General features: G+C 42.6%; 1 protein-coding gene across 1 annotated transcript; it reads right to left on the minus strand.

The window, feature by feature from the left end:
* Window positions 1–7142: 7142 nt before the first annotated feature.
* Window positions 7143–12723, minus strand: cckb (cholecystokinin b). The gene is made up of 4 exons (XM_020507336.2): window positions 12624–12723; window positions 11627–11747; window positions 11178–11336; window positions 7143–7564 (listed from the first exon to the last, which is right to left on the minus strand). The coding sequence occupies exons 2-4, from the start codon at window positions 11745–11747 to the stop codon at window positions 7428–7430; spliced, it is 417 nt and encodes a 138-aa protein (XP_020362925.1). The 5' UTR covers window positions 12624–12723; the 3' UTR covers window positions 7143–7427.
* Between the last annotated feature and the right edge of the window lie 10626 nt (window positions 12724–23349).

The following is a 23349-nucleotide window of genomic DNA, read 5'->3' on the forward strand; positions in this document are numbered from 1 at the left end:
CTGATTTTCCCCAGTGTATTTATCCCTGTGTTTCCTGTCTCTCTGTGCCAGTTCGTCTTGTATGTATCCAAGTCAAACAGCGGGTTTCCCTGTTCTCCTGCTTTTTGCATCCTCCTTTTTCTAGTCCTCCCGGTTTTGACCATTGCCTGTTTCTGGACTTTGTACCCGCCTGCCTGACCGACCATTCTGCCTGGCTTGACCATGAGCCTGTCTGCTACTCTGTACCACCTGGACTCTGATCTGGTCTCGACCTTTTTTCCTGTCCACGACCATTCTCTTGCCTACCCCTTTGGATTAATAAACCTTGTAAGACTCCAACTATCTGTCTCCTGTGTCTGCATCTGGGTCTCGCCTTGTGACTTGATAGTAGAGTATAGTTCAGTAGAGTACAGTATAGCACAATACAGTACACAATACAGTAAGTAATACTGTATTTTGAAAATGAAAAGACACTAGGCTATATTTCTTAAACTTACAGAAGGCAAATCATTTTTGTGTTGCAAAGTGTTGCTGTTAGTTGTCAGGAGTTTTTACTTCAACATTGTGTTTGGAGGTATTTCTAATACCTTTTGCTGCTAGCTGTTTTCTAAGACCATTTTCCATCGCTTTGACCAATAACCAAAGCCTTTGCCTGTTCCTAACTTTCTGTGGAAAGTAGACATGCGTCTATGCCTTAATAAAACATTCAAAAAACAGACTCTTAGCTTTAATTTGCAACCAAATGTAATGTTCTCTTATGAACTTCACGTTATTGCTCATAGGGCTCTTTACATGGAAATGCCCTTCTTTGAAATTCTCTCTTGGACATCTGAACAATTATCACTGAAGCATTTAATCTCATGCCATGTACCACCAATGTAGGCCTATTGCGGTGGTTCCCAAACTGTGGGTCGGGACCCACTTGTGGTTCGCAGAAGGTGTCCATGTGGGTTGTGGGATGACATTAACCACATGTTTTAATATATACATTTTCAGGATAGAAAAACCCTTTCAGTGTAACCTTAAATGACTAAAACCAAATAGAAACTATGTAGAAAAGATAATGGAGCTATGTATTTTTCAATAATAGCCTATAATCTTTGAACATTTACAATCAACAAAATTGCAGCTACACCATCAGGCCTCCATTGATTTTGTTATGTTTGAGCATAAGAACAAAGCATTAGCCATGTACAATCCGTAGAATTGTATGAAATGATATTTTAATCTGCAACATGGCAGGATGTATAGGATTGCAGGAGATTAGCTCTGAAAGGGCAGAATGTTCTCTCCACTGCCTAGATAATATTTGTTACTTATTCTTTGGTCTGTGTATGTTTTTTCACCTCTCAACCCTTATGATGGACTGCGACTCGAAAGACACCTCAATTGGTGGGTCAGGAAGCAAAAAAGTTTGGGAACGTCTGGGCTGTAATACCCATTGCTGAATATCTATTATAGCAGTGATGTGCTGTACTTCTGTCTATTCTTCTACTTGTCATGGACTACTCTCTATCCTGAGGTGAATAAGTGAATATGTTCTTCACATTTCATCTCTGTCCATTTCTCTTAATTCCCTCAGCTCTGTCAATATTTACCAGATATTTAACTGTTCTCTGTCTCAGCTCTGTCAATATTTACCAGATATGTACCTGTTCTCTTCTCAGCTCTGTCAATATTTACCAGATATTTACCTGTTCTCTGTCTCAGCTCTGTCAATATTTACCAGATATTTACCTGTTCTCTGTCTCAGCTCTGTCAATATTTACCAGATATTTACCTGTTCTCTGTCTCAGCTCTGTCAATATTTACCAGATATTTACCTGTTCTCTGTCTCAGCTCTGTCAATATTTACCAGATATTTACCTGTTCTCTGTCTCAGCTCTGTCAATATTTACCAGATATGTACCTGTTCTCTGTCTCAGCTCTGTCAATATTCACCAGATATTTACCTGTTCTCTGTCTCAGCTCTGTCAATATTTACCAGATATTTACCTGTTCTCTGTCTCAGCTCTGTCAATATTTACCAGATATTTACCTGTTCTCTGTCTCAGCTCTGTCAATATTTACCAGATATTTACCTGTTCTCTGTCTCAGCTCTGTCAATATTTACCAGATATGTACCTGTTCTCTGTCTCAGCTCTGTCAATATTTACCAGATATTTACCTGTTCTCTGTCTCAGCTCTGTCAATATTTACCAGATATGTACCTGTTCTCTGTCTCAGCTCTGTCAATATTTACCAGATATTTACCTGTTCTCTGTCTCAGCTCTGTCAATATTTACTAGATACAGTATGTACCTGTTCTCCGTCTCAGCTCTGTCAATATTTACCAGATATTTACCTGTTCTCTGTCTCAGCTCTGTCAGTATGTACCCGTTCTGTGTTTAGTGTGCTCAGGAGATAGTATGGTGATTGTCTTATTGATGATGGGATTGGGTTATTGATGAAGTGATTTGGTTATTGATGATGTGATTTGGTTATTCTTTGTCACATCTCTGTCAAAATTGTGTTTACTGTGCTCATGAGATTGTCTCTAGATTGTCTTATTGATGATGTGATTTGGTTATTAATTGGTTTATTTATTAGGAAATGAATGAGCAGTATCTGTTTACACTGCAGCCATTTCTTTATCTCCACCAGTTAGAACACCAGCGTTCCAGTCACTTTACAGTCTATCTCCAACAGTCTTTATCTCCACCAGTTAGAACACCAGCATTCCAGTCACTTTACAGTCTATCTCCAACAGTCTTTATCTCCACCAGTTAGAACACCAGCGTTCCAGTCACGTTCCAGTCTATCTCCAACAGTCTTTATCTCCACCAGTTAGAACACCAGCGTTCCAGTCACGTTACAGTCTATCTCCAACAGTCTTTATCTCCACCAGTTAGAACACCAGCGTTCCAGTCACGTTACAGTCTATCTCCAACAGTCTTTATCTCCACCAGTTAGAACACCAGCGTTCCAGTCACGTTACAGTCTATCTCCAACAGTCTTTATCTCCACCAGTTAGAACACCAGCGTTCCAGTCACGTTACAGTCTATCTCCAACAGTCTTTATCTCCACCAGTTAGAACACCAGCGTTCCAGTCACGTTACAGTCTATCTCCAACAGTCTTTATCTCCACCAGTTAGAACACCAGCGTTCCAGTCACGTTACAGTCTATCTCCAACAGTCTTTATCTCCACCAGTTAGAACACCAGCGTTCCAGTCACGTTACAGTCTATCTCCAACAGTCTTTATCTCCACCAGTTAGAACACCAGCGTTCCAGTCACGTTACAGTCTATCTCCAACAGTCTTTATCTCCACCAGTTAGAACACCAGCGTTCCAGTCACGTTCCAGTCTATCTCCAACAGTCTTTATCTCCACCAGTTAGAACACCAGCGTTCCAGTCACGTTACAGTCTATCTCCAACAGTCTTTATCTCCACCAGTTAGAACACCAGCGTTCCAGTCACGTTACAGTCTATCTCAAACAGTCTTTATCTCCACCAGTTAGAACACCAGAGTTCCAGTCACGTTACAGTCTATCTCCAACAGTCTTTATCTCCACCAGTTAGAACACCAGCGTTCCAGTCACGTTACAGTCTATCTCCAACAGTCTTTATCTCCACCAGTTAGAACACCAGCGTTCCAGTCACGTTACAGTCTATCTCCAACAGTCTTTATCTCCACCAGTTAGAACACCAGCATTCCAGTCACGTTACAGTCTATCTCCAACAGTCTTTATTTCCACCAGTTAGAACACCAGCGTTCCAGTCACGTTACAGTCTATCTCCAACAGTCTTTATCTCCACCAGTTAGAACACCAGCGTTCCAGTCACGTTACAGTCTATCTCCAACAGTCTTTATCTCCACCAGTTAGAACACCAGCGTTCCAGTCACGTTACAGTCTATCTCCAACAGTCTTTATCTCCACCAGTTAGAACACCAGCGTTCCAGTCACGTTACAGTCTATCTCCAACAGTCTTTATCTCCACCAGTTAGAACACCAGCGTTCCAGTCACGTTACAGTCTATCTCCAACAGTCTTTATCTCCACCAGTTAGAACACCAGCGTTACAGTCACATTACAGTCTATCTCCAACAGTCTTTATCTCCACCAGTTAGAACACCAGCGTTCCAGTCACGTTACAGTCTATCTCCAACAGTCTTTATCTCCACCAGTTAGAACACCAGCGTTACAGTCACGTTACAGTCTATCTCCAACAGTCTTTATCTCCACCAGTTAGAACACCAGCGTTCCAGTCACTTTACAGTCTATCTCCAACAGTCTTTATCTCCACCAGTTAGAACACCAGCGTTCCAGTCACTTTACAGTCTATCTCCAACAGTCTTTATCTCCACCAGTTAGAACACCAGCGTTACAGTCACGTTACAGTCTATCTCCAACAGTCTTTATCTCCACCAGTTAGAACACCAGCGTTCCAGTCACTTTACAGTCTATCTCCAACAGTCTTTATCTCCACCAGTTAGAACACCAGCGTTCCAGTCACTTTACAGTCTATCTCCAACAGTCTTTATCTCCACCAGTTAGAACACCAGCGTTACAGTCACGTTACAGTCTATCTCCAACAGTCTTTATCTCCACCAGTTAGAACACCAGCGTTCCAGTCACTTTACAGTCTATCTCCAACAGTCTTTATCTCCACCAGTTAGAACACCAGCGTTCCAGTCACGTTACAGTCTATCTCCAACAGTCTTTATCTCCACCAGTTAGAACACTAGCGTTCCAGTCACGTTACAGTCTATCTCCAACAGTCTTTATCTCCACCAGTTAGAACACCAGCGTTCCAGTCACTTTACAGTCTATCTCCAACAGTCTTTATCTCCACCAGTTAGAACACCAGCGTTCCAGTCACTTTACAGTCTATCTCCAACAGTCTTTATCTCCACCAGTTAGAACACCAGCGTTCCAGTCACTTTACAGTCTATCTCCAACAGTCTTTATCTCCACCAGTTAGAACACCAGCGTTCCAGTCACGTTACAGTCTATCTCCAACAGTCTTTATCTCCACCAGTTAGAACACCAGCGTTCCAGTCATGTTACAGTCTATCTCCAACAGTCTTTATCTCCACCAGTTAGAACACCAGCATTCCAGTCACTTTACAGTCTATCTCTAACAGTCTTTATCTCCACCAGTTAGAACACCAGCGTTCCAGTCACGTTACAGTCTATCTCCAACAGTCTTTATCTCCACCAGTTAGAACACCAGCGTTCCAGTCACTTTACAGTCTATCTCCAACAGTCTTTATCTCCACCAGTTAGAACACCAGCGTTACAGTCACGTTACAGTCTATCTCCAACAGTCTTTATCTCCACCAGTTAGAACACCAGCGTTCCAGTCACTTTACAGTCTATCTCCAACAGTCTTTATCTCCACCAGTTAGAACACCAGCGTTCCAGTCAAGTTACAGTCTATCTCCAACAGTCTTTATCTCCACCAGTTAGAACACTAGCGTTCCAGTCACGTTACAGTCTATCTCCAACAGTCTTTATCTCCACCAGTTAGAACACCAGCGTTCCAGTCACTTTACAGTCTATCTCCAACAGTCTTTATCTCCACCAGTTAGAACACCAGCGTTCCAGTCACTTTACAGTCTATCTCCAACAGTCTTTATCTCCACCAGTTAGAACACCAGCGTTCCAGTCACTTTACAGTCTATCTCCAACAGTCTTTATCTCCACCAGTTAGAACACCAGCGTTCCAGTCACGTTACAGTCTATCTCCAACAGTCTTTATCTCCACCAGTTAGAACACCAGCGTTCCAGTCATGTTACAGTCTATCTCCAACAGTCTTTATCTCCACCAGTTAGAACACCAGCATTCCAGTCACTTTACAGTCTATCTCTAACAGTCTTTATCTCCACCAGTTAGAACACCAGCGTTCCAGTCACGTTACAGTCTATCTCCAACAGTCTTTATCTCCACCAGTTAGAACACCAGCGTTCCAGTCACTTTACAGTCTATCTCCAACAGTCTTTATCTCCACCAGTTAGAACACCAGCGTTCCAGTCACGTTACAGTCTATCTCCAACAGTCTTTATCTCCACCAGTTAGAACACCAGCGTTCCAGTCACTTTACAGTCTATCTCCAACAGTCTTTATCTCCACCAGTTAGAACACCAGCGTTACAGTCACGTTACAGTCTATCTCCAACAGTCTTTATCTCCACCAGTTAGAACACCAGCGTTCCAGTCACTTTACAGTCTATCTCCAACAGTCTTTATCTCCACCAGTTAGAACACCAGCGTTACAGTCACGTTACAGTCTATCTCCAACAGTCTTTATCTCAGCAGGTAGAGAGAAACAGAACAGACAGAACACAAAACAAGCAGAACATAAAATAAAGGCTATTTATGATTTGAGTATTTTCCAGATTCCTGTGTTTTCTCATCTCGGATTCCTGGTATGATATTCCCATCAAGTAACAGCACACTTTACTGTGGTCTGTCCCAAGATACTGTATCTCCAAACACTCTTTCATTTTTAGTTTAGTATGTAGGCCAACATTCCGATCGGGCACAAACAGGTTAACCTAATCTTTCATGTTATTTAAACATTTTGTCAATTTAAGCAATTGATATAAAAACCAAATTGAATTGGTAACACATCAAGATCTACATTTCCCTATATAATTTCAACTTCAATTTCAGTGACTGGGCTTGATGTTTGGTACATCTGCCATTCAATGATGTTGGTCAACAACACACAGTAAATATGAATCACAACGTGATGTTGAAGTCTATTCCCTGTCGGCTGTTGTTGCACACCAGTTATGTCAGGCAGTACTGTTGTTCACAAATGACATGTTTTTAAGTGAAAGGGGCACAGCTGCAGCGTCTGCTGCAGCATCCTTGCCTTTTAATCAAAGTCTGATTCAGTCCTGGGAAACCAGGTGTGTGCACTCTGACCAATCAGTACATTATATTCATTGGTTAATTGAGAGAACTGAAAAGCAGCAGGACTGGAGTCCTAGAGAAGTGAGCTCTGTGTTCTACCAGCTTTATGTATTGTAATGAGCCACTGCTCACTATTTATATTTCTAGTTTAACGTCTTAAGGTGATACCATGAGGGTATTATGTTATTTGTGTGAGTTGTTATCTGTGCATGCATGCTAACGTGGGTGTGAGCATGTGTCTTTGGGAACTCATTTGTTGAGATACTGTTCATTCTTAACTTTTATTGATCCAAGTTAATCTCATGACATCATATATATTATTCCATTAACACCTGACCTTAATTCATTCCATTCAATTCCCTCCAAAACCATAAACAGACAGAACACCAGGAAAGAAAACCAGAACTTTAAAGATTTCCTGAAAAATGTGGCATATGTATATATTGCATCATGTAGTGTTTACAAACAAATACAGAATAAATATACTCTTATCGCGGGACATTGACTGAGTTTTTTGTTTTCTTGTAGAGAGTGACTACTTTTTTACAAGGAGTACTCGTACTCTTCTGCACTGCGGCGGCCGAAGTCCATCCACCCATTGTAGTCTCGGTCTTTTATCCGGTGGTTAGCACTGAGACCGCTAGCTCTGCTGTTCACTGTTGAGTTCTTACGGAGAGAACCTAGAGGGAGGGAGGGACAGAGGAAGCAGAGAGAGAGAGCTATAACACCTGTCTATCTTCTACTGGCGTGAGTCTTTGTGGCGGGTTGAACAATTTGGCTACCCCACACGCATGCAGAGACATACTGTATCAACAGAAGCTCTGTGGGAATGTAATTTATTAGCTAATGAATTATCCAGATTGAGAATAGGTAACATACGACATGGCTAACACTGGAGATATCTGTCTGTGATTTTTTGACTGGCGTGTGAACTATGGTAATATCAATGGTGTTCGTGTCACTGGGGAGCTTTTAACACTCCTCCCTCGCCACCCACATATATATACACACACACACACGCACGCGCACGCATGCACACGCACACGTACACACACACACACACACACACACACACACACACACACACACACACACACACACACACACACACACACACACACACACACACACACGCACACGCACACGCACACACAGACAGACAGACAGACAGACACACACACACATTCATTGTAGGAGGTGTAAATGTCAAGCATGTTACAGAAAGTCTTTCACATGCTTCCTGTGAGCCAAGACACTTCACAGGTCTCAGAATGATCTCTCACTCTCTGTGTGTGTGTGTGTGTGTGTGTGTGTGTGTGTGTGTGTGTGTGTGTGTGTGTGTGTGTGTGTGTGTGTGTGTGTGTGTGTGTGTGTGTGTGTGCGTGCGTGCGTGCGTGCGTGCGTGTGTGTGTGTGCGTATGTGTGTGTGTGTGTGTGTGTGTGTGTGTGTGTGTGTGTGTGTGTGTGTGTGTGTGTGTGTCAGAGGCCAATGTTCTAAGCCCAACCCTCCGTCTGATTATAGAATTAATAACAGTCTTTACTAACAGGGTTCAGAGCTGCAATATCATGCCCCTCTTGTTCCATCTCTCTTTCTCCATCTCACTTTTTTTCTGGCTTGTCCTATTCCCTCTATCTCTTTTGCTCTGCATCTGTTTCTCTGACCCTCCCCTGCCTCTGTCTCATTGACACAGTAGAGTGATGCACATAATAACAGACTAGCTGTGTAGGTTGTGATTTCATGGTACAAACTGTGAACATGAACTTTCGAAACAATAAAGTTAGAATTGTTGGCTTGTTGCTTTAAAGGCCCAGTGCAGTCAAAAAACTTGATTTTCCCGTGCTTTATATATATTTCCACACAATGAGGTTGGAAAAATATTGTGAAAATTATTATAATGCCCTTTCATTGTAAGGGCTGTTTGAAAAGGTTTTTAGCTTGTTTTGGTTGTATGGACTTTTGGCCTTCAATGGTGACATCTTGCCTGGCTACCCAGACTCCTTGCTCCGGCCAAATGCTACGCCACGTCCACGGACTTTAGTTTCTTATTCACAGTAAGTATGGATCTGAGTACGTCCTGACCCTTCACCGAATGCGAGCACATTTGGGGCCATGTAAATGGTCCAGAAACCAATGGGTTGGGCCAGAACCAGAACACACGTGGAAGATTCATTGTTGGCTTTGATACTCTGATCCGATCGATGATGACTTTGTTTTGTACAATGCCTCTCTTCACCACAAACATCTTCATTGATGGCAGCCTCAAACTAAATTATGTAGCGAATGACAGAGCAGCGGAACAATTTAGTGTGAGTCGTCAGGCTAGGTGACATCACCATGTGGTAAATTAGTTAATGGACCAATAAGAAAGTGTTCCAAACCTCTCTGCCAATAACAGGTAATTATCTGTTTTCCCTTCCCTACTCAGACCAATCCAAACATTCCTAGCAAAATTCTTGCTTGAGAAATTTCCCTTTGCAAAGAAGCTATTTTTAAAAATTATTTGTAACCATTTAATTAAAGACAATAACAGTAAGGTACTTAATTGTTACCCAGAAATAAATGGCTGCATTGGACCTTTAAAAACGCCTTCAGGATCGGTAGGTCCCCTGCGGAATGTTGAGCTAACGTAGACTGATGTGATTAGCATGAGGTTGTAAGTAACACGAACATTTCCCAGGACATAGACATATCTGATATTGGCAGAAAGCTTCAATTCTTGTTAATCTAACTGCACTGTCCAATTTAAAGTAGTGATTACAGTGAAACAATACCATGTTATTGTTTGAGGAGAGTGCACAGTTTTGAACTTCAAAAGTTATTAATAAACAAATTAGGCACATTTGGACAGTATTGATACAAAATTTGGAACAGAAATGCAATGGTTCATTGTATCAGTCTAAAACTTTGCACATACACTGCTGCCATGTAGTGGCCAAAATCTATATTGCACCTGGGCTGGAATAATACATTATGGCCTTTCTCTTGCATTTCAAAGATGATGGAACAAAACTTTTTTTTTTTTTTACGGTTGTTTTTTTCTTTGTATTATCTTTTACCAGATCTAATGTGTTATATTCTCCTACATTCCTTTCACATTTCCATTTTTTCATTTTTACATTTTTTCGTCAAAGTGTTTCCTTTCAAATGGTACCAAGAATATGTATATCCTTGCTTCAGGGCCTGAGCTACAGGCAGTTAGATTTGGGTATGTCATTTTAGGCAAAAATTGAAAAAACGGGGCCGATCCTTAACAAGTTTTTAACCCATGAGTTTAACACGTGAACTCAGCACTTATACATTTCTCTCAGGCGGAAGTAGTGAATTCAGATTGTTTTGTGAACTTTATCAAAAACAGTTGTTGAAGTGGGCACTTACATTTTCAACTGCTTGAGTATAACAACACCTCTTACAGAATACGTCTAATACTAACTCATTAGATAGACTGTCTTCAGTAGCCCCATGGTGCTATCTGTCCACATGTCTTCACCATGCTGTTCTCTGTCTGTTATCTTCTGAATGGAGGTGTGTGTGTGTGTGTCTGTGTATGTGTGTGCGTGTGTATAACATCACACTAACTCAGACAGAATATCTCAAGCTCAGACAGAATATCTCTACAGTTGTTGTCAGCAGTGTAAAAGCCCTGACTTAGATCTTCTCTGATCCTGTCACAGAACAAGTGTCTTTATAGATCCTGTCACTGACAAAGCAGAGACAAGGAGATGGAACGAAAGCCAAAGACCGGAAAGATATACACACTCACAAACTTACATGTACAAACCACCAAAGCTTTTCTAAACCACCAGCCATTTAGACCAAACAACACTCTCACTGTAATAGAGGTCAGAGTGAAAGAGAGAGGGAGAGGTCCTAAATGGACTTTAAAAATTACTTGAAGAGAACAATGTGAGCTTAATTCATCTTCTCTCTTCTCTCTCTCCCTCATACCTTTCTCTCATTCTCTCTCTTCCCTCTCTCCCTTATACCTTTCTCTCATTCTCTCTCTTCTCTCTCTCCCTCATACCTTTCTCTCATTCTCTTTCTTCTCTCTCCCTCATCTCTCTCTTTCCGCTCACCCTCAAGCCTCTCTCTCCTGCATGTCTCTCTCTTTCTTTTTCTTTTTCTCTCTCTCTCAATCTCTCTCTCTGTCTCTTACAAGCACGCACGCACGCCCGCACACACACACACACACACACACACACACACACACACACACACACACACACACACACACACACACACACACACACACACACACACACACACACACACACACACTACACTCACTCACTCACCCTTCCGTGAGGAGATGAGTCTAGCCAACAATTCACTGAGGTTGGCTCTGGAGTCTCCGTCTTCTTCTGCCGTATATGGGACGGTATTGTCCAAAGTGGCGGAGCGTGTCTGTCTGAGGCGTGGCTTGGAGAGGAAGTGGGCGTAGGCTTCAAGACGTGCTATCAAAGGGAGTACTGTCTTAGGTTGGTTGGTGCAATTCAATGACATAGGTAAAAATATTATGATAATAATTGATTGATATAATCTGTTATTGCTAGTGCGTCTTTCTAGAGCCCAAGGATTGCCGTAAAAAGCATAAACATTCATCATATCATCAGGACACCAGTTTGAACAAAACATATCCATCAGTTCCATTGTACCAGGAAAGATAAATCAAGCTCAGCTAAAGCATTTGAACGTATTAGATTGAAATGTATTTGACATCCAGATGTGATCTCCCTGTTCTTACCTTCAGAGGAAGGGGGCATGGCAGGGTCGCCCTCTTGGAGGGGGGGAGAGGACTGGGGTCGTCCCAAACAGCTAGTGGACAGGACCACCAACAGAACACACACACACAACCCCGCCGTCATCTGGGGGAGAGAGAGGGGAAGAGGGGTAGAGGGGAAGAGGGGTAGAGGGGAAGAGGGGTAGAGGGGAAGAGGGGTAGCGGTGAGAGGAGTGGAGAGGAGAGGAATGTGACATAAAGGTGTGAATGGTTAAACTACTTATTTCGTCTGTCGGTGAAAAGCAAGACACCCCTAATTTACTGGAAGTCTTGACTTGTTCATCCCAAAGAGGCATTAGTGATGTGATGAGGTTATTGAAATGTTCTGGAGAGACTTAGGAAAACCTTTTCCTTCTCTTTCACTCCTGATCTGCTTCTTCCCTCCCCTCTGAGATCTCTTCACTCATTAAGTCAGAATATAACTGAATGACTGAACTTCTTGTCCAGATTATTAGTCAAAATAAAATATGCTACAATAGAATATAATAGAATGTAGACTAAAGTGATCCCTAAAAGATGAAATGACACAAATGTGTGGCACAGTATGTCAATCTGAATGACTGATAAATGTTGGCAGTCTGTAAAGTGGTCTATGGGAGACCAGTGAGGTCACTGTCAGCTGTTCCCATCACTAAACCTACACTTCAGCTGCTCCACTTCAACCGATCATTTACATACACTTCACCATATCACTCATTACACACACAGCAGTCCACGCTACATCATTTATCTACTTGATCAAACACAACCTAACAAGAAAATATAGCAATTGGATTAATGAAAAAAATGATTGAGTTAAAATATTGTTCTCCAGAGATCTTGTACTTATTCCTGACTCAAGAACAACTACATCCAATTTGGTAATTCATTTGTTCTCAATTAACTGAATAAAGGTAGAGAAATATAGAGAAAAACACTCACAGAGCGAGAGAGAAAAGGAAGGAAGAAGTGCTGTTCTTACCTTGAGGAAAGAGAGTCCTTGTGTTGGAGGAGTGTTTGAGAGAGGGATGAAGGGACTTCTCCGCTCAGAGAGAGAGGCACCCCTTATATACACCCCGGCTCTCCACCCAGTCTGTGTGTGTGTGTGTGTGTGTGCTGAGTTTTGTGTCAGCTTTTACCTCAATGATGAGTCAGTGTGTGTGTCAGTGGGTTTTCTCAGCGTGTGAGAGCTTGGTTATGCCCATTAGGCCCTCTAGGGGGCATTACCTACAGCGGGGCAAAAAAGTATTTAGTCAGCCACCAATTGTGCAAGTTCTCCCACTTAAAAAGATGAGAGAGGCCTGTAATTTTCATCATAGGTACACTTCAACAATGAAAGAAAAAATGAAGAAAAAAAAATCCAGAAAATCACATTGTAGGATTTTTAATGAATTTATTTGCAAATTGTGGTGGAAAATAAGTATTTGGTCACCAACAAACAAGCAAGATTTCTGGCTCTCACAGACCTGTAACTTCTTCTTTAAGAGGCTCCTCTGTCCTCCACTCGTTACCTGTATTAATGGAACCTGTTTGAACTTGTTATCAGTATAAAATACAAATTTTCTATAGGATTGAGGTCTGGGCTTTGTGATGGCCACTCCAATACCTTGACTTTGTTGTCCTAAAACCATTATGACATTGTCCATTTGGAAGACCCATTTGCGCCCAAGCTTTAACTTCCTGACTGATGTCTTGAGATGTTGCTTCAATATATCCACATAATTTTCTTGCCTCGTGATGCCATCTATTTTGTGAAGTGCACCAGTCCCTCCTGCAGCAAGCACCCACACAACATGATGCTGCCACCCCTGTGCTTCACAGTGGGATGGTGTTCTTCGGCTTGCAAGCATCCCCCTTTGTCCTCCAAACATAACGATGGTCATTATGGCCAAACAGTTTTATTTTTGTTTCATCAGACCAGAGTACATTTCTCCTAAATGTACGATCTTTGTCCCCATGTCCAGTTGCAAACTGTAGTCTGGCTTTTTAATGGCGGTTTTGGAGCAGTGGCTTCTTTCTTCCTGAGTGGCCTTTCAGGTTTAGTTGATTTAGCACTTTTTTTTACTGTTTCACTGTGGATATAGATACTTTGGTACCTGTTTCCTCCAGCATATTCACAAGGTCCTTTTGTGTTGTTCTGGGATTGATTTGCACATTTCTCACCAATGTACGTTCATCTCTAGGAGACAGAATACGTCTCCTTCCTGAGCGGTATGACGGCTGCGTGGTCCCATGGTGTTTATACTTGCGTACTACTGTTTGTACAGATGAACGTGGTACCTTCAGGCGTTTGGAAATTGCTCCCAAGGATGAACCAGACTTGTGGGGGTCTAGGTGATTTCTTTTGATTTTCCCATGATGTCAAGCAAAAAGGCACTGAGTTTGAAGGTAGGTCTTGAAATACATCCACAGGTACACCTCCAATTGACTCAAATTATGTCAATTAGCCTATCAGAAGCTTCTAAAGCCATGACATAATTTTCTGGAATTTTCCAAGCTGTTTAAAGGCACAGTCAACTTAGTGTATGTAAACTTCTGACCCACTGAAATTGTGATACAGTGAATTATAAGTGAAATAATCTGTCTGTAAACAATTCTTGGGAAAATTATTGTGTCATGCACAAAGTAGATGTCCTAACCGACTTGCCAAAACTATAGTTTGTTAACAAGAAATTTGTGGAGTGGTTGAAAAACGAGTTTTAATGACTCCAACCTAAGTGTATGTAAACGTCTGACTTCTTCTTTATCTCCCCTCTCCTTTCTCTCTCTCCCCCACCTCTCTCTCTCTCCCCCACCTCTCTCGCTCTCTCCCCCACCTCTCTCGCTCTCTCCCCCACCTCTCTCACTCTCTTCCCCACCTCTCTCACTCTCTCCCCCACCTCTCTCTCTCTCTCCCCCACCTCTCTCACTCTCTTCCCCACCTCTCTCTCTCTCCCCCACCTCTCTCGCTCTCTCCCCCACCTCTCTCGCTCTCTCCCCCACCTCTCTCTCTCTCCCCCACCTCTCTCGCTCTCTCCCCCACCTCTCTCGCTCTCTCCCCACCTCTCTCTCTCTCCCCCACCTCTCTCACTCTCTTCCCCACCTCTCTCTCTCTCCCCCACCTCTCTCTCTCTCCCCCACCTCTCTCTCTCTCCCCCACCTCTCTCTCTCTCTCCCCCACCTCTCTCGCTCTCTCCCCCACCTCTCTCTCTCTCTCTCCCACCTCTCTCACTCTCTCCCCCACCTCTCTCGCTCTCTCCCCCACCTCTCTCTCTCTTCCCCACCTCTCTCTCTCACTCCCCCACCTCTCTCTCTCTCTTCCCCACCTCTCTCTCTCTCTCCCCCACCTCTCTCTCTCCCCCACCTCGCTCGCTCTCTCCCCCACCTCTCTCGCTCTCTTCCCCACCTCTCTCTCTCTCTCCCCCACCTCTCTCGCTCTCTCCCCCACCTCTCTCGCTTGCTCCCCCACCTCTCTCTCTCTCTCTCTCCCCCACCTCTCTCTCTTCCCCCTCTCGCTCTCTTTTTACTTTCTCTCTCCCCCTCCATCCTCCATTTATCTCTCTCTCTCTCAGTTGATTGGATGGAAATAAGAGGGATTAAAGAGACTCATTGATCACCGTGGCGACCTGATCAATCATTAGGCATTGATCAGCTGTCTCCGGTTAATATCCTTGTTAAGGGAACAACGTTCTAGCGATCTATGAGAGGGTTTACAACGCTGTCACAGAGAGAAAGTCTTCACTTGTCTTTTCACTGGTCTCCTCCAGCTCCAAGGAAACTTTCAAGCCATAGTTAAATGTTCCTGAATCTTATATTATGGTACCATTACCACAGATTAAGCTTGTCAGCATGTGGACTGAGAGTCTTTCTCTTATACTTCCTCCTTCTCTTTTTCTCATATTTCTAAACTATCCCTCTTGCTCATTTGCTAAATACACAACTTGTAAGGACAGCACACTACTTGTAAGGACAGCACACAACTTGTAAGGACAGCACACAACTGAAACCAATGTGATCCAGTACTTAAATAAACCTACTGAAAGAGGTGTCATTTTATGAATAGAGTACCTTTTGGGTCATGTCAATTTGTAAAAAAAAATATATATATTTATTTAACCTCATTTTAAAATGCTGTCATTAAGAGCACATGTTCAACTTTTATAAGGAACATATTTTCCTATCTCAAGAAAAAATGGCAGTGACAGTTAAAGGGTTTAAGTTTTCATCTTTAATTAGTGCTAACTCCCGAGGCGACAGGGGGAATTGAGGAGTGTTGTGCGCAACAGGGAGGGACAAATGAAGGCCTGGGAATGTTTCATTTCTAGCCTGCCTATCTATGGGTAACAGGGTTGATGTGTGATGCTCGACACGCTCAATTGTCCATCACAAAACACTAGAAAGTAGCCAAAAAGTGGACTCCCCAACCCTAACTCAAAGTGGACTCCCCAACCCTGTTTCGATAAAAAGCTCAGGGATGGGGCTGAAGAAATGTTCCCACTCTCAAATTCATAGACAGAGCTACTGGATGCAATGACTGACCAAAATATAGTTTGATCCATGTTTTGAGGCTATATAGTGTTTGTTTACATTTACATTGTTTACAAACATTGGAGTAAAACAAACTGATATTTTGGGTTCTAATGGGGTACAACAATTGATCTAAGCTCATGCGGCATTTCTAAGTTATTTTCTTCAAGAATCAATGGGTACTTATCATAAATGTATAAATCCAAAACTGTATGTAGCAACAGCAACTGCAGATTGCCCCTTTAAATAAGTACAAATCTTCAGAAATTACATGATCGTTCAAAAGTTTGGAATATCTACAGGCCCATTATCCGCAACCATCACTCCTGTGTTTCAATGGCAAGTTCTGTTAGCTAATCCAAATGTGTCATTTAAAAGATTACTTGATCATTAGAAAACCCTTTTGCAATTATGATAGCACAGCTGAAAACTGTTGTGCTGATTAAAGAAGCAATAAAACTGGCTTTATTTAGACTAGTTGGGTATCTGGAGCATCAACATTTGTCGGTTCGATTACAGGCTCAAAATGGCCAGAAACAAATACCTTTATTCTGAAACTCGTCAGTCTATTCTTGTTCTGAGAAATGAAGGCTATTCCATGTGAGAAATTGCCAAGAAACTGAAGATATCATACAATGCTGTGTACAAATCCCTTCACAGAACAGCGCAACGGGTCTCTAACCAGAAAGAGTAGTGGGAGGCCCCGGTGCACAACTGAGCAAGAGGACAAGTACATTAGAGTGTCTAGTTTGAGAAACAGGCACCTCACAAGTCCTCTACTGGCAGCGTCATTAAATAGTATCCGAAAAACAACGTCAACAGTGAAGAGGCGACTCTGGGATGCTGGTCTAGAACTTTGTTCCAGAGCATAGATATACAGTATGTAATCCAGCTGTTAAATGTAACACTTTATCAAAATGGACTCACATAACCTCTGAAGAACATAAAAGGCACTCAGAATGTACGACCCATAATGCATTTTGCCATGTCATAGAGAGATTTTTTATGAGATTCATTTTATTTTAACAATAGAAACCTTCCACCGCCATAGAAATACTCCTAGAGCTGAAACATCTCAACCATTCCTCATACCTCTATCGATGTAAACACATTTGAGAGAGAGAAAGAGAGAAGGAGAGGGAACGGGAGAGGAAGAAAAAGGCAGAGTGACAGAGTGAGAGGGGGACAGAAACAGAATGAAATGGAGAAAGGGAGAAAGAGAGAAGGTGAGGGAGCGGGAGAGGAAGAAACAGGCAGTGACAGAGTGAGAGGGGGACAGAAACAGAATGAAATGGAGAAAGGGAGAAAGAGAGAAGGAGAGGGAACGGGAGAGGAAGAAACAGGCAGAGTGACAGAGTGAGAGGGGGACAGAAACAGAATGAAATGGAGAAAGGGAGAAAGAGAGAAGGAGAGGGAACGGGAGAGGAAGAAACAGGCAGAGTGACAGAGTGAGAGGGGGACAGAAACAGAATGAAATGGAGAAAGGGAGAAAGAGAGAAGGAGAGGGAACGGGAGAGGAAGAAACAGGCAGAGTGACAGAGTGAGAGGGGGACAGAAACAGAATGAAATGGAGAAAGGGAGAAAGAGAGAAGGAGAGGGAACGGGAGAGGAAGAAAAAGGCAGAGTGACAGAGTGAGAGGGGGACAGAAACAGAATGAAATGGAGAAAGGGAGAAAGAGAGAAGGAGAGGGAACGGGAGAGGAAGAAAAAGGCAGAGTGACAGAGTGAGAGGGGGACAGAAACAGAATGAAATGGAGAAAGGGAGAAAGAGAGAAGGAGAGGGAACGGGAGAGGAAGAAACAGGCAGAGTGACAGAGTGAGAGGGGGACAGAAACAGAATGAAATGGAGAAAGGGAGAAAGAGAGAGAAACTCTTGCCGAGGGCATGTAAATAACAGATTATAGACAGCACCTCCAGTTCCGTGTAAACACAATCAATTATTCACAGAGGTATTAATACATCTGTCTCTGTAGCATTCACCTTTACACACACACACAAACACACACGCGCGCTATTATTCAGGCGCGTGTTATTTATTCATCTTTCTGAGATAACAACACTTCCTGTGAGAAAACATAATAATTTGGCAGAAACTGGTTAGAGGACAACGTTCTAACAAGCAAAGAACATGTATTAATATAACAGAGATGGTTTGGGGAATGTTTGTTGGCTCCCCTAGTTAATTCAGAGGCTTTAGCTCATTGCTAGCACGGGCTTGTGGCACATAGATCAACCAGGGTTTGAACCCATGCGGGTATTCCTGCTGCTTATTGTCTAGTCGTGTCATGTGAGTTTGCATATGTAAGTGTGTAAATGCGTGACCTATTAAGTGCACATCCATGACCACACATGTGAACACACACACAGGTCCCTGATCCTCAGATCAAGTGTTTGTAGCTGCTTCATCGTAACTATGCCAGCAATTACACACATAATTTATGTGTGCATAATTATCCTTTGACAGTATTGATGGGAAAAGGGAGGTTTCTGACAGAATTAATTCAGTTTGAACATTTACAGTCATTTCTCTGTCACTGAATCTCCAGTGTGAAGTTGAATAAGGAAGACTAATTAGACAGTTTGATGTCCTGCATGGTGTTGATGCTCCTCAGGCAGTCTGTCTGTCTGTCTGTATGCTAGTGATTTGGAGGGGGTGGTTTGGCATTCTATGTTCACATGGTGATCTGGAGACAGGTGTTATCTCCTCAGGCTTCTGAAAAGATAGTTTGAATAGTTTGCTTGTATGACTGGCCAGGTATCGAATCTGGGTGGTGCTCACAACTCCTAGTCCGAGTTTGCCCTTTGAACTAAAGCCCAGGCATTAAGAAGCTAACACAAGTCTTTATGTCTCAAGCAAGGATACTCATCAGGCAAGACACCAAACTGCCTCTGCTATATGGAATCCCAGTACAGTCACAAGTCATGAGAGGGTGAAGCGGTTAAGGGGCTTGATTCAATCTTGATCAGAAAATACCTTTACATTTCAAGCGCTGTAGGGCACTGTAGGGCGCTGTAGAGCGCTGTAGGGCGCTGTAGGGCGCTGTAGGGCGCTGTAGAGTGCTGTAGAGCGCTGTAGGGCGCTGTAGGGCGCTGTAGAGCGCTGTAGGGCGCTGTAGGGCGCTGTAGAGCGCTGTAGGGCGCTGTAGGGCGCTGTATTGCGCTGTAGAGCGCTGTAGGGCGCTGTAGGGCGCTGTAGAGCGCTGTAGAGCGCTGTAGGGTGCTGTAGGGCGCTTGAAATGTAAAGGTATTTTCGATTTAGCCGACATCTGCAGTGTTTACCTTGAATTAGAGCTCTGTTACCTGAACCGAGCCGACAATATACATCAGGTTAGGGCCGGGTAGGGACATATCATCAATATAAATAGGTTTTGGGTATTACTAAATTGATCTCTAACATTTTGAAGCTGAGCCATTTGCTTGTGCTCTGCTGCGCAGTCAAGTCATATCTGACTAAGATCATGACATGGTGTCAGAAATGCTTCAACCTAGTCAAATATAAGACCAGAACATTGCCTGAGTCGACAGGTGAGATTATTTCACAGAAATAGTAACTTTCCTTGATTTTTCCTTGACTCCTTGAGTTTAGAGTGAATAAAAGTAGCTAGCTACCTGCTAACTGCTCTCTGTCATGTCTCGTGAACAGCCCAAGGTGTAGCCGTTGCTATGTAAAATAAAACACACAGACTAGCAGCAGATTGCATGCAGCATGAGCAGCACAGGGAGCGAGGACAGACAGAGATGAGCAGCACAGGGAGCGAGGACAGACAGAGATGAGCAGCACAGGGAGCGAGGACAGACAGAGATGAGCAGCTAATGTATACACATTTTTGTTTTCTGATTTCGGGTCCGGGTCCGGGGAGGGCCGGGCCTTAAATTTGGCAGAAGCAATCAGGGCTGGGTAGGGTATGGCCTGAACGTTGCGGGTATGGGTAGGCCTCGGGCTTAATATTCATGCCCCTACAGGGCTGCAGTCTCTGTGAACGTGGGAACATTGCCTTTAAATTTAAATCACGCTCTAGCACTGAACTTTGGCGATATGGATGGAATCGAGCCCAAGATGAGTCATTCCAAGACGTCAAGATTTGTCAATTCTCTCCAAGGAGTTGTCAGGTGGCTATTCCTACTGGTGTGAATGAGCCACTGGCTCCAAGAGGATGCAACATGCGACATTAGAGACATCATGTACAAGTAGATGGGAGGTATTACGCATTTTCATCTAATAACCCTTGATAAGGGTCAATTATATTGCACTCTGAAACTCATTGCGATGAAAACGTTTTTTGATGCAGAGACAGTGTCAGAGAAAGGTCTGGTCAGAACAGAAAGAGGGATTCAGGAGAGCTAGGCTTACTGATTGTCATCAATAATAATATGACAAAACTATCTGAAGCCTTTCTTCCTACTCAACAACCCCTGTCTTTAATTCTACATGAGGGAATATTTGAATGTGTGTTTCCAAAGTGTATATAGTACTGTACAATACAGATATAGCAGCAGTATAGAATAGGGATTATAATAGTAAGATGAAAGGTGTGTATTGTGTATAACTACCCAGCAAACAGGGGACCTCCTAACGACATTTGGCGACATTCCCATTAGGTCCCTTAAACGGTTTCGGGAAGACGTTATCCCGCTGACATTCGGAGAACATTAAAACATGACGTTAACCTCGGGACCATAAGAGGATGTTCAGTACAGGTCCCGGTTTGGTCACATTATAACGTTGCAATAAGGTATTTTGATATCCATTAGGGAAATGTTATGAAAAGGTTCCTATTTGGTTCTGACAAGACGTTATCCATGGGACATTCAATGACCACAAGGGGACGTTTCACAATGGTCAAGGGGACGTCGCATGATGGTCCCAAGGGAACTTACTCTGGGGATCTTTGTATAATTCCCTATATGTTACCAGGACATCGCTTAGGACCTTGTCAGGACCATGTCAGGACCTTTTTAGGCCATTCTCAGGCCTTTCATTTTACTAGTCACTTTAGGTGACAAAATAGTCACCTAAAGTGGTCAGGATGTTGTGTCATGTTCCCCTGGAGGTTTTGTCTAGTTTCCGGTTTGTTCTGGGGACATCCCCGAGGATGTTTTTAGGACATGCTTGGGATGTTGTCTCATGGTCCCCTGGAGGCCAGGACTCACATGATGGTCCCAGGTGTCCCAACCTACTATAAGTGAACTAATGAAATGGTGTGGGTGTTTTAAGGTAAGTGGTACTTGTTAAGCTAAAATAGTTCAAAAATCTTTGATCAATATGATTACATTTTACATGATTACTTAGTACTGACTTTCCAACATTTTCAACCTGGGATTTGAACTCATAATTTGCATCAGGCTGATCTTTCTGCTATGCCACACAGTCTGAAACATTCTCAGAAGTCCCATACAGCACAGCTACCCAACTGGCGGCCAAGTAAAACCGCCCGCGGGTGGTTTTATTTGGGCCCCCAAGTTTTCTGAGCAATAAATAAATAAATAAATAAGAATAATATACAGTACCAGTCAAAAGTTTGGACACACCTACTCATTCAATAGTTTTTCTTTATTTAAAAAAAACTATTTTCTACATTGTAGAATAATAGTGAAAACATCAAAACTATTAAATTACACATATGGAATCATATAGTATCCAAAAAAGTGTTTAAAAAATCTAAATTAGCCACCCTTTTCCTTGATGACAGCTTTGCACACTCTTGGCATTTTCTCAACCAGCTTCACCTGGAATGCCTTTCCAACCGTCTTTAAGGAGTTTCCACATATGCTGAGCACTAGTTGGCTACTTTTCCTTCACTCTGCGGTCCAACTCATCCCAAACCATCTCAATTGCGTTGAGGTCGGGTGATTGTGGAGGCCAGGTCATCTGATGCAGCACTCCATCACTCTCCTTCTTGGTAAAATAGCCCTTACATTGCCTGGAGGTTTGTTGGGTCATTGTCCTGTTGAAAAACACTTGATAGTCCCACTAGACGCAAACCAGACAGGATGGTGTATTGCTGCAGAATGCTGTGGTGTGCCTTAAGTGTGCCTTGAATTCTAAATAAATCACTGGCAGTGTCACCAGCAAGGCACCCCCACACCATCACACCTCCTCCATGCTTCACGGTGGGAACCACACATGTGGAGATCATCCATTCACCTACTCTGCATCTCACAAAGACACGGCAGTTGGAAGCAAAATCTCAAATTTGGAATTATCAGGACAAAGGATTTCCACCGGTCTAATGTCCATTGCTTGTGTTTCTTGACCCAAACAAGTCTCTTCTTCTTATTGGTGTTCTTTAGTAGTGTTTTGTTTGCAGCAATTTGACCATGAAGGCCTGATTCAAGCAGACTCTAAACAGTTGATGTTCAGTTGATGTTCAGAGATGTGTCTGTTACTTGAACTCTATTTGGGCTACAATTTCTGAGGCTGGTAACTCTAATGAACTTATCCTCTGCAGCAGAGGAAACTCTGGGTCTTCCATTATTGTGGCGGTCCTCATGAGAGACAGTTTCATCATAGCGCTTGATGGTTTTTGCCACTGCACTTGAAGAAACTTTCAAAGTTCTTGATATTTTCCGTATTGACTGACGTTCATGTCTTAAAGTAATGTTGGACTGTCGTTTCTCTTTGCTTGTTTGAGCTGTTCTATCCATAATATGGACTTGGTCTTTTACCAAATAGGACCATCTTCTGTATACCCCCTACCTTGTCATAACACAACTGATTGGTTCAAACGCATTAAGGAAGAAAAATCCACAAATTAACTTTTAACAAGGCACACCTGTTAATTGAAATGCATTCCTGGGGATTACCTCATGAAGCTGGTTGAGAGAATGCCAAGAGTGTGCAAAGCTGTCATCAAGGCAAAAGGTGGCTATTTGAAGAATCTGAAATGTAAAATGTATTTTGATTTGTTTAACACTTTTTTGGTTACTACATGATTCCATATGTGTTATTTCATAGTTCTGATGTCTTCACTATTATTCTACAATGTAGAAAATTGTTTTAAAAAATTAAGAAAAACACTTGAATGAGTAGGTGTCCCAACTTTTGACTGGTACTGTATATCATTTTTATTTTCAATTTTTTATTGTTGGACATAAAAGACTAAAAACATTAGGAAATTAGTTCCAAGTGATTTTAATTTTGTAAATCTGTTCCAAGCATTCCCACACATAATAGAGAGAGAGAGAGACACGTGATCATATAC

Source organism: Oncorhynchus kisutch, linkage group LG17 (assembly GCF_002021735.2).
Source record: "Oncorhynchus kisutch isolate 150728-3 linkage group LG17, Okis_V2, whole genome shotgun sequence".
In the NCBI taxonomy this organism is placed as follows: Eukaryota; Metazoa; Chordata; class Actinopteri; order Salmoniformes; family Salmonidae; genus Oncorhynchus; species Oncorhynchus kisutch.